The sequence below is a fragment of the Callorhinus ursinus genome, unplaced genomic scaffold (genome assembly GCF_003265705.2).
Source record: "Callorhinus ursinus isolate GAN/ISIS: 27379988/994484 unplaced genomic scaffold, GSC_fseal_2.0 scaffold16, whole genome shotgun sequence".
Taxonomy (NCBI): domain Eukaryota; kingdom Metazoa; phylum Chordata; class Mammalia; order Carnivora; family Otariidae; genus Callorhinus; species Callorhinus ursinus.
Genome location: NW_027397078.1, coordinates 33,116,513 through 33,129,077, shown reverse-complemented (window position 1 = coordinate 33,129,077; position 12,565 = coordinate 33,116,513). Strand labels below are relative to the sequence as shown.

Below are 12,565 nucleotides of genomic sequence, written 5' to 3'. Positions count from 1 at the left end.
TTTCCCTACTCACCTCACTCCTAGTTAATAAAAAGACTCTGCCATTGAAAGAAATGATTTGCAAAGACCGTGTTACTTTAAGCGTCATTACAGCCTCAAACTTGGGACAAATCATTCTCTTCTACATTTACATATATATTTTTTCTTTTGAAAAAAATCTTGAACACAAAAAAATTCTTATATGATTTTTCCATAGCATCAATTGAAGAAATATATTTCCAAGAATTGGTTTTATTTTTTGGGTCACAACTGCAGGGATAAAATCAGGTCTAGAGTTTCCATGTGGATGAATTTGGAAGTGAACGGCTTCGAAGCTGCAGTCCAGGGATGTCTCACACTACACTATACTATTTTCCTTTTAAATTGAATCACCTTTTCTGGGCTTTGAGAGCTAAAAAAAACACATCCAAATAATTGATTTTGTATGTAAGCAGAATGCTTGGGCACTTGCTGCTTTTCATCTAAAGAGAGGTTTCTATATTCTCACTGTCTTGGTAGGACAGAAATCTGATAAAAGGTCATATAGACTGTTGCTACTGAAAGTGAGATCGGTGGACCAGCAGCATCAACCTCAGCTAGGAATTTGTTAGAAATGCAGAATCTAAGGCACCACCTCAGACCTACTAGATCAGAATATGCATTTTAACAGGATCCTCAGGTGATTTATATTAACATTAAAAGGTAAAAAGAACTTAATTTTTTTCAGAATCTACTTTTTAAAAATATAGAATCCTTTGTTACTCTGCTATGATATTTAATTAATCCAAGGGCAGATTAGTCATTTATGGACTAAAAACTAATCATTCTGTTTTAAAATTAAGACCTGCAGTAGAGTGCCTAGGTGACTAACGAGATATATTTTACAGGCAAATAGTAGGTTACTCACCCAACTCATGGTAGAACATGTATTTTTCATTTCCCCTTACCACAAGCTGCTAATTACTTGCATTGAACTATTTATTTTTCCTCTTTTAGTAATAATAATATTTGTAAATTTACTTTGAAACAAGATTACCTGTCATGCTTTTGTATAGGATTTATAAACTTTCACTATTTTCTGTCTCCTTAGCCAGTTTAGGAGAACATCTACACTTTATTGCATGGACCTCCCTGGTGATTAACATCTGGAGTGGACTGATGAAAACTCAACCCTCAGTCGCACCCTTCCTTTCTGTTTCTTACATGAAGCCCTACTCTAACCTTTAATCAGGGCAGAAAAAGATTGCTACTGCCCTCTGCTGGCCTGTTGTATTTTTCCTCCTCTACAAGTTGACTTGAATAGGATGCCCAAGGATTTTGAGACACTGAAGAAAGCTCAGCGGAAGGGACTTTCTCTAGTAGAGAGGTAGAGATCCTTTAGGAGCAGACGGCTAAAATCAAACGAAAACACTCAAGGGGCGAGGAAGGCATAAAGGGCTTCTAAATTAAATTATTGATCCTCATGAACCTTTTTCTGCGCACGGATTTGTCTATGTCAAGAGAATGTCCCTTCCTCTTCAGCACAGGACTCCTCTTTTGCCTCTAGGTTCCACTGGCAAGGAGTGAACTACCCACTCCCCTATTATAATTTCGGTACTCCGGATTCTGTTTTCTGCTTCCACCAATTTCCCTTTCCCACTCCTTAACCGTATTCCCTTTTCTGCTTTAAACTCCCGTTCCGCCCACCCACCGACAGACTCGCATTTCTAGGGGTCAGACCCTAACCTCCTTCACCCTCCTCGTCCACCCTGACCTCTGCTCTCCCCTGATTGTCATCACACCCCCCTTTAGCACCCTTTCCCTGAACAGCAAGCCACTCTTTGCCTTTGAACATCAGGCTTGTCCCCTCTTGAATGCCTCTCCCCGACCCCCGCCCCAAGCGACTGAAAAAGGAAACATGCGCACTTCAGAGCTAGGAGCTGTCCGAGTGCTGAAATTTATAGGCTGGGTAAGATCACGTCTCCCGTCTCTTTCTGTAGCTCTCATTCCAGCACAGGATCTCAGCAATTTTGCCCTCTTCCCCCGTGCCCACTTGAGCGCGCAGAGTCCTTTCTTCTCTCTCATTTACAACTTCTTTTAAAAAGAGAACATTTTCTAGAGAAAAGGGATTTGCTAAACAGAAAGGACATAAAACAAAAGCCACAGCAACCCGACTTCCAGCATGGCATTGTCACCAGCCCCCTTTGCATGGTGATGCGATTAAGGTAGCGGCATTTTTATTATTCGGGAAAAGCAGCTGGGGAATCCATCAGTTCTAAGGCTTTGTCTTTCCTTGGTTAGCTGATGGTCCTGAGCCCCGGTTTGACCTGACCATGATGCCTAGGACTGGCACTTTTTGTTTTTTCTCAGCAAACTGTACAAACCCAAATCTCTTTTTGATTTTCAAGGAAACTAGATTCCTGCCAGATTTTGAATCTGGACAATAAATAGATACTTTGTCCTAGCTTTTTTCTGGAACCATTTCGGGGATATTTTCCACAAGCATCACAGAAACAGGAATGAACCGGCAGCTAGTGAACATTTTGACAGCCTTGTTTGCATTTTTCTTAGAGACAAACCACTTCAGGTAGGTGAAACGACTTTGCATGCTGATATTTTCCCCATGAAAACTGTTTGAAAGAGAACATGTCATACATTTTTTATCTATTTTTCTATGCCCTGGACCATATTATTTTAATTTTATAGAGGAGAGTTAGATTTCTTTTGTTCTTTTAAAAGGCGTAATTATGGTGGGAGGGTGGTAAATTTTCACAAAGGCAAGTTTTATGATCCATAACCCCACTCTATGCATTTTCACACATTTTCACAGGCAATGTGATATTAAGGAAGTCTAATGAGTTGCATGCTCTTTACATTTCTATATAATGATGATTTTTTTTGCTTTCAAATTCTTCTGAAAGTCATTAAAAATGATTATTGGATGCAATGCTTCTCATATGGTGGAAGTGATTGGATTAATTTACAAGAAGCATGCTCATTTTATATAAAATATAAAAGAACCCTAATTCTTAGTCAACTTGAAACTTCTATTGTGTTTCAGCAACTAGATGCATACTATGAGCACTACAATTCAGGAAATTTCTTGAAACATCAAAAATATTTAAAATCTCATTTTACCACTATGTTCCATTGCTCAGTATATTTGGGAACTGAATGACTACCAAAATTTAATTAATATGACATCTTTGTATTTATCTGTGCATGAGAAATGGGCTATGCATAATTAAAATAAGTGGGAAATCATTATATCATGCATGCATTTTCTACCTAGTTTATAAATTATCAAATCAGTTTATGCTTCAAAGTATCAGATGATTACCAGTAAGTGAAATAGCCATCCTAATGGCAGAGGTTCTAAGACAGCATGGAGACAGGAGATGTTCATACAACAAAGTATAGGACTCTTCATTTAATTTTCACCAAATTTTATGGTATTTTTTCACAGAACCAAGAGAAATGGAACATATAGCTAATGTTATGAGTACTGGGAAAACCCACTATGTTCCTTTCAGGTTCACACCTACTATGATTAAGAAAAAACTGTAGGCTGGGTTTCATTAGAAGCATCATCACCATCATCATCATCATCACCTTCATTACCACCACCACCACCATCATAATTAAATAATATTTGATTAATCAGATGAATCTGCATATGGGAATGTGAGTATTTTTAGATAATTGTATCAATTTTTAACTCTTACCAAATGTTTAAATTCTCTTTGCACTTAATACTTTGCATTTAATACTACCTTGAAAAACTGGCAAATATGTGGTGTTTTCTCAGTGATAGAATTAAGATTATTTGTTAAACTACTAAAAACGAAGCTTATAAAATATTATGCTTTAGGGAAGAAAAAGACATTCAGTCAATCACTATGTATATTGTGAAAGAATTCATTTCACTACAAACCAAATAGGCTCTTTTTATAAGCCCTTTAAAGAAAATGAAAGTATGAGAAATTTTCCAGTCAACATTTAGTGTTTTTGATAATGCAGAAGAGAAAATGATTTAGAAGTTCTTTTTCATGAATACTTTACTGGAGAGTGAACAATTTAAATGCTAATATATAAATAACATCTGATAAGGTAATAGAAGTACAGACACACTTATTATTGACCTATTTTAGAATGAAGTTAAATTTCCAAGTGAAGCTTTTCTTTTAGGCAATGCATTGAAAATTATTAATAGTTGATAGCAGGAATACAATCTAGTAGGAGAGAAAATAAGCAATGGAATAATTAGTTCACTGTTTACTTTGTTCTGCCCATTGTATTATATATTTCTAATAAAAAGTAGAGGACTTATATTAAGGGCTAAAATGCTGGAAGAATTGTTTGAGAGTCATGGGGGAATGATTTTAAGACAATCACATTTTAGAAATTATCATCTTCATTTCTCTGATGAGTCTAGGAAGAAACAGCTTTAACTATATGTCCATAAAATCTACAACATAAGCTATGCTTATGTTGTATCATCTTAAACATCTTTATGGCTAGAGTTTGGACATCTGGGAGATATGACTCAGGATTTCTAACTCTCACCATTTAAAGTTAACTTTAGAGAATGTACAAATTCAGAAGTTGACCATAGAGTGTGTAATTTTCTTTTTCTTCTTACTATCATGTATATTAACAAAACATAATGTCAAACATTCTGTGAGCCTTAGTTCTCAGGCAATGAGAATGGAATTGTTGCTAAAAAAGTTAATGATGTGTTTAGGACGGCTTTCTGCAAAGACCATGACTCCAGGTCTGGAAAACAACCTTCACAGACCCTATCGCCTTCAGATTTCTTGGACAAATTAATGGGAAGGACATCAGGATACGATGCAAGAATCAGGCCAAATTTTAAAGGTAGGTTCCATTTAAATTTATATTAAGGCTGTGGGAAATCTAGATGTTTGAATAATCTGAAATAAGTTTTAAGGGCTTTTTATTATAAAATAGTATAGTATTCATTTCATTTTGGCATTCTTTTGAGCTAGCCAATTTAATAGTTTGAGTTTTATATATTGTTTGCCACTTTTGAAAACTTTCCTCATTTGTATTCTATTCCACAAAGAAAACTAATATCAGAGATTATTGCTACATTCCCTATTTTATCTTAAGTGGGAGTGTGACTAGAAATGACTCCAAGAGTAAATGATGGATTTGACTTATATGAGTGTCTACCAGGATTCATACAAGATTCAATGATTATTCAAAATCTTTGGTTTTCGTTTTGAATACCTACTCCCAAAGTGAAGTTTAAATCTCAATATAAAACATGCCATTTTACACACTTTCAGGCCTCTCTCATTTTTCAACATTGTGGCAAGAGACTCTAATTGAATGTATCAGAAATTTTTGGTTTCTTTTTGTTTAAACATTTTAATTGTTTATTTGAAATTGTTTATCTAAAATTAACAAAGATCATAGAATTGTAAAGTGCACATGTCAAAGATGGTGGATACTTCCTTTGTTCAATTAGAAAAAAACCAAAAAGTTTGATGTTTTTGTTTATTTAATGTTATAAAAATGTAATTAATCATCTGTAGAAATTACTTTTTATCTATTTGGTTTATTTTTATATGAAATAAGAACAAATTATTAATGAATGAATTATTTTTGATGGTTTAGTTTTTAAATACATATTTTAAATGACAATTGCATTTTATCTTGTAATTTAACATAATGCATTGTGGAGTGTTTATAATATCTTATAAAAGAAGAATCCTATAATATTCTAGATATTATGTTGTAATTCCATTGCTTTGATTTTGCTTGTTAGCGATTTAATTAGATTGCTTTCCTTGAGTTTTGATTAATTTTTATTATTGGCAAATATGAGCATGAAAACTAAATTCTAGATTCATTTCTTCTTTAAATGCTATACCTCTGAATATACCCAGCTAAGGGCACATTTTATAAAGAGCTATGTCATAGTTTTGACAAAACAAGTATATCTGATTTATAGAGTATTTCCAAAAGAAACAACAGATCTAAGTTCAAAGCTCAATTTTCCTGAAAACAATTTTCATGCTCATCCTATTTCATAATAATTTTGTGGTCATTGCTTTGGAAGTCAACATTTGAAATAAAATCCTATGAGTAACAAGTTGAGAATGAGCTTTCAGTGGGACCACTCATTCCTATATTTATTCACTTAGTCATTCAATAACTTCTGAGTCTGAACTATATGGGAAATACCAACTACTGCATGCATTGAAAAGTTGAGAGATGAAACAGGTTTGGGTGTTACTGTCAAAAATTTTAGTGGGGAGAGTAGATGTTACATGAATAGTTATAAATTAATATACATTATGAGACAGAAATAAGTAGTTAAGTAACATTAAGAAGTACAGAAAAAATGCTACAGGGTTCCAACAAATGAAGAGATGATTTCCTATTAAGCTATTCATGGGAGGTTTCATAGAGAAGGCCCAGAGATGGAAAATTGTTTCAAGTTTATGAGCCTCTTGTTTAATAGCAGCTATTATTCATTATATTCTAGAAGTCACTTTTCAAAAGGGGAGAAAAATGCAGAGTAATAAAACAAACACCCATGTTGCCATTGCTACTTTAAATGACCACATAGAATGAGCAATCATTTTCACACAGCTTTTTTTCTGGTTCTACTGGGGATGTCACCTTTTGGAAATGACATTTCTCATGATTCTAAAGGATAAATAAATGGAGAGAATATCAAGTATAGGAAAGCATGGCCATGTTTTTGAGATCTTTCCACTGCTTAAAGACCTGAGCACAGGATGTTTTAAAGACTTATAAAAGGGAAATGGGGTAGATATCCTTTAAGACTTGAACATTAATGGACTTCACTGAGTTTTGTCTCCCACTCCTTTTAACTCTCCACATTAATGAACCCTGATCCTCTTTCATAAATTTTATTTACATGAACCATTTATATCAGATTAATTACCTAACAGCTCCCACAAGTCTCTTTATTCAGAGAATCTTAGCTCTTCCTAGATGTAAAACATTCCCCATTATTTTAGAGTAAAATAATTTTAACTCCTAGGTATTCCCATGAAACTTTATATGTCTAATATGGTTCTTTTGCATATTTATGTTTTATCAACCCACCCAACACTGCATCTGAGAAGGCAGGAATATATATATATAGAGAGAGAGTTTTATATATATATATAGAGAGAGGGGGGGGGAGTGCGTTATATATATTTACACACACACACACACATACACACACACAAATACGCACACATAAACAATGTAGGGAAACGAAGTCATTCTTTTCTCCGGAATGAGGAAATAAGGACCAAGAAATAGATGAAAATGTAGATCAGTTATGAAGATTAGTGCTTCCAATTAGTTGTAGTAGAAGTTGAGGGTAGGAACTTTTGAGGAACCAACCAGTGGTCACAGTGACTAGCAAAGATGATCTTAGCTGAGCTGAGGAGAAAGAAATAAAAGAGATAATAAGGAACTTGTAACAGTGAGGATGCTAGGAAGAACACTATAGTACTTACTGTAACTTAGTATAGTTGATTAGCAATGTACCAATGAGAAATTTTATATAGTAGGTAGAAATTAAGGGTGATTGGGAAATGTGACTGTATCTGGAATAGTGACAGGCATGCTGTAAATGCTAAAAAAAAAAGCCCCAAATTGCTATGATAACAATAAACATGATGATGATGTTGAAAACAACAATAATAATAATTAATAAGACAGAAGGGCAAGATCTGACCACAAAAATAAAAGGAAGAGTGAAATATGGGCTCTTGAGGTAAAGGGAATGGCTTTTCTAGATGTATTATTAAATATTAGTTCTTCTCTGTTTTCCTTGCTGCCATACACTGGCAAGGGAAAAGGAAATGCATATGCATAATTCTTCTTATTGGAAGGAATCTTTCCTGAATACTTTCAAGTCAGTAAAATATTTCATGTCTATTCCATATCTCTGATGGACTCTGAAAGATGTCATAATGGGCACATATACAAGAAGAAAAATGGACGTAAGCTAGAAAAGGGGACCAGAAATGAATCAGACTTAGGCTCTGTAATTGAGAGCCATTCTTAGAAACTACAGGGAAAAAAATAGCTTTTCTGATGTGCTGAAGCACAAGTGTATAAACAAAGTCATGAGTCAGAGTTGCCAATTGCATTCCATCTGTAAGATCCATAGAGACCTGGGTCAGAACTTGTCAAAACATAAATTTTCAAAATCTTCAGTTCAGATGAAAACACAAGCTATGTCCATTCACAATTACCTGGTTCTGAAACCATGGTAAATATTGATTCTATGTCAACAGAGGGGCCACTTTCCCCACTTGGGTGATTTGTCTCATTGTCAGTTGATTTATCATGGTGTTACTCCATCATTCTATCAGATACTCCTTTGTCAGTGTTATTGTATCTTGAGAATGCCACTTTAAACATTAAGCTTTTAAGGAGGCCAAATGAAATGCTCAAACCTGGGCAAAATGCATTAGTTCCAATTCTGTCTCTTTGAAACAAAGCCTTTATCTATTTTAACGAAATTTTCTTTGAAAATAAAATTAACTTAGAGTTATATCCTAAGTTTCATCCCAATGTGAATAAATACATTCCACTATAGCATTCATTTTGGAATAGAATCTGGAATGGATAATGCCAGGAGATAATTATTCACTCCACTTCTTTGTGCATGCCATGCACACTAATTTTTTTCTATGTCTGGAGACCTAAATTTGAAAGTGTGATGTGTGACATTAAAACCTACATTTGCATGCAATATGGTTTCCTTCATTTTCTAAGGAGTTATCAGCTCAAGAGGTGTTTCAGATACAAGTAGAAATAGATCCACTTTCAAAAAAACTAGAGGTTCAGTTTTCTCCCCTTGGAAATTCTATTTATCGTCTGTAGCCAAGTGGAACTCAAGCTCAAATGTTGTGCTTGCCAATCCCTGTAGGGGGTGGCTTGAGCACAAATGTCCAGCAGAGACATTTGGAAAGGGTGATTCTCACAGTTAGTGATAATGCAGCCCCAGCATGATCATTTCTTTGATCACCCTAGTAGATGTGGGCATCGGATGTTACTATGGATTCTGAGAAAAAGAACAGAATGCTTGCAAGTATCAGAAGTATTTGACTTGAGTGCAGGAAGTTACAGAAAGTGTGCAGCCATTTTAGAACAAGACAATAGGAGATAAAAGGGGGAAAGTATTATTGAAATGAAAGGCTGGAGGTAACAAAGGGAACTTTATATATGAGAGTTTTGTTCAGAAATGACACTGATGAAGATTTTTGAACATCTGAAATCCATTGGCTGTGTCACAATTTAGCTTTTCTCTGCTTTATGAACACCAACCAACACATTTGTATATACTAGGCTGCTACTATGGGCCTACAAGATGCTTATCGGGGATTTGAGGTGACATCAGGAAGGAGACATCTAATATTCTAATAGACTCTGGCAAAGTATATGTTTTACATTCCATGGTGACAGAGTAGTATAGTGGAAAGAGTCCTAGACGTGGATTCAGAAAACCCACGTTCATGTCCTTTTTGAGAAAAGGTATGTTCACCTCTCCATGCTTTAGGCTTTCTTCTGCCTTTGCCCATTTCAACTCAGTTATTCTGAGCATCAAAGGAGATCATGCATCTGAATAATTTGTTTTTAACTATTAAGTTTATTGCAAATAATTTAAATTATTAGTCCCTATTACTAGTCCCTCATTTCTCTTTTGTAACTGACACTGCTGATATATTGTCAAAGCTAACCCTTTATGGTGCTTGGGGCCTTATAATTGCTTGATTTTTTTTTAATGGTAAAAAAAAAAAAAACAAGTCAGAGGGGCGCCTGAGTGGCTCAGTTGTTAAGCGTCTGCCTTTGGCTCAGGTCATGATCCCAGGGTCCTGGGATCGAGCCCCGTATCAGGCTCCCTGCTTGGTGAGCCTGCTTCTCCCTCTCCCTCTGCTGCTCCCCCTGCTTGTGCTCTCTCTCTTTCTCTCTCTGTCAAATAAATAAATAAAATCTTAAAAAAAAAAGTCAGAGAAGTTCTAGTACCTTAGAGTTCTGCTGCACTAATCAGAACATAGACGCCATGTGTCTCAGCTGGTTCTCCTTTTATTCGATTGGTGGGAACATTTCCAACCTGAAAGAGTTATTTCATATTCCTAAACATGAAACAAAGAGGGAGCCATTTGTGGGAAGGAATTATCTTTATTCATTCAAATCCCATCCCTGATTATTTTCTGGGACTCATTTTTAAATGAACCGAGTAAAAGAACCAGTTTTACTTAGTCCTAGAAAGAGGGACCCTAAATTTAACTGAAGATATATGACTGTCATTTCTTATGTATTTTTTTGTCCAGTTACTGCACTTTCAAGGGTCACTGCACAAGCATGCAGAATTGATTTCTTATTTTACAATAAGCATTTTGAAGAGAACATTTGGTCTCTACAACATGGCAGGTTAAGAGCAATAGAAATGGAGGCCCATAATTTCATTTTTGAGAATGTATTGCATTGCTCCTTGGTTGAATCCAGGTAACTTCGTATCCTTAATTTTCATTACTGAAAGAGCCTAAACATTTTATCCTAAATTCTATAGTGCTTGCTTGTCCATCTTGAAGGATAAGCCAGTACATAGTTCTGATAATCTGAGACTTCATTTTTTAAAAAAAGATAACAGCATTGATATCAGGGTATCATGGTCCTTAATGAGTGGACATTAGAATGTGTCCAGTTAGGGCGATCAGGTTTAGAGAGAGAGAAAAAAAATCATCATTTGTTTGTTCTTAGTGGTGTTGAATATTTTTCTTGGTGTGTTGGATACACATGTTTGGAACAGGGTCTTAAAAATGGAAATATAGTTGATCAAGCCTCATAACAACAAGGTCTTTGGAAGCATTCTGGGTTCTCTTTGGAGTTAACACCTATGAGGCTGTCCTCACTGTGGCACACAGCATTTGCTCATTGACTTCTTTCTTGAGAGGGCTACTCTGGATACTTGTGACTGATTGCAGACATTTTTCGCCATGTGAAATGCACTAAAGGAAGGACCTGCATAAAAGGAATAGGTCTCTAAGTGGTATTCTTAAGTGAGCAGGACATTTAAAAATAAAGCCACTGGGTTACTCTCTTGGAGTCTAGTCTGGCTAGCCAACCAAGTGTGGTCATGGGGCAAGTAAAAGAGGAAAGCTGGGCACTGTTTCGGACTCATGCCCTAGCTTGTGTACCCACCATATCCTTATGAACATGAGTATACCAAATGGTGTCTCTGTTTTCTTAACACATTTATCCAAAAGGGCAAAAGAAAATCCTGGATCAAGTCAAAATATGGAAAGTCAATAGGAAGTTATCACAAATGTGACTGCCTAAGTTTTGTTTTCTTTTAAGATTTTATTTATTTGAGAGAGAGAGAAAGAGAGCAGAAGCAGGGGGAGCAGGCTCCCCGTTGAGCAGGGAGTCTGATGCGGGGCTCAATCCCAGGATCCTGGGATCATCACCTGAGCTGAAGGCAGACACTTAACCAACTGAGCCACCTAGGCGTCCCCTAAGTTTTGTTTTCGATTTCTTCTTTTTTTTCTGATGGGAGGGGGGCTTATTTTCTTGAGGAAAAATAAGCTACACCTGCCCATGCATTTTCAAAGCAATCGAATAAATCTGTGGCAAGGGAGCATCTATGTGGGCACAAAAAAATTACATGTAATAGTTTTACATCTTTATATTGGAGTCTAAATGCACAATTCATTTGTTTGTTCCTCTTAAATAGTGAGTAATTACTATGTGCCAGGTGCCATGTTACTTGCTAAGCATACAGTGGTAAACAAAAATTTAAGCTTTTAAATGTCAGTTCTCACCTCACTAGAAACTGGAATATAATTTGTAAATTGAATGCTGTATCATCCAGGACCTCTGCAGGAAAGAAGTGGCACACTCCAGTGGGGTGTGAGAGAGTAATACACTCTCACAAAAGGAGAGTGTAGTACTCCAGGACTATCAAAATTAGACCTGAAGAGGCAAGGGGAGGGGAGTGGTTACCAGAAAGTAGAGAATGTGGCTATATAGACAGGCCACCTAATGAGATCTGTGGAGCAATGTAGTCAATCTGTACTGTCCTAGCAGGGAGAAAGCTAGAGAATAAATATTCTGACCTCACTTTCCTCCTGTATTTCATTTTCTTATGGGAGTCTATCATTGGCCAAATCCAACTAGAAGTCAGAGGGCGAGGGAGCTCAAAGATGCAAACCCAAAAGGTCAGCTTCCCAAGGTACAGAGAAGAATAGGAAAGAGAAGAGAGTGTCTCTGGGCAGGAAATGGAAGATAATCAATACAGAGCCAACATAGGAGCAAAGACATCCATCAACCTTCAGGTGGTGGAGCAGACATCTCCAAAACTGATAATCAGTTTAGTAAGCCTTCCTTGATCAGTCTTGGGAACGAAGGGAAGTGAGAGAGGGATATTGTTTGGATAAATTATCCCAACGGTAAATGATTCCTCCAAAGGCGGAGAAGAGAGAGGAAGATAATGTAAGGTGATAGTTCCTTCTCCTAAACAGACAACTGAAAGAGGCACAACCAATGGACTGGTGTGTGTGTGTGTGTGTGTGTGTGTGTGTGTGTGTGTGTGTGTGTG

The 12,565-nt window shown here is 36.2% G+C and overlaps 1 protein-coding gene across 5 annotated transcripts in view; it reads left to right on the top strand.

Moving 5' to 3' along the window:
• Nucleotides 1-1,911: 1,911 nt before the first annotated feature.
• Nucleotides 1,912-12,565, top strand: part of GLRA2 (glycine receptor alpha 2) — a 169,538-nt gene continuing 158,884 nt past the window's right edge. For 3 of the 5 annotated variants that reach the window (XM_073902062.1, XM_025857761.2, XM_025857760.2), the window contains exons 1-2: nt 1,912-2,545; nt 4,703-4,836. In XM_073902062.1, the coding sequence (XP_073758163.1) occupies nt 4,810-4,836 (27 nt within the window). In that variant the 5' untranslated portion in view covers nt 1,912-2,545; nt 4,703-4,809. Of the gene's footprint in view, nt 2,546-4,702; nt 4,837-12,565 lie in introns of those variants that run through there. The other 2 variants (XM_073902065.1, XM_073902064.1) reach the window with 2 other exon arrangements.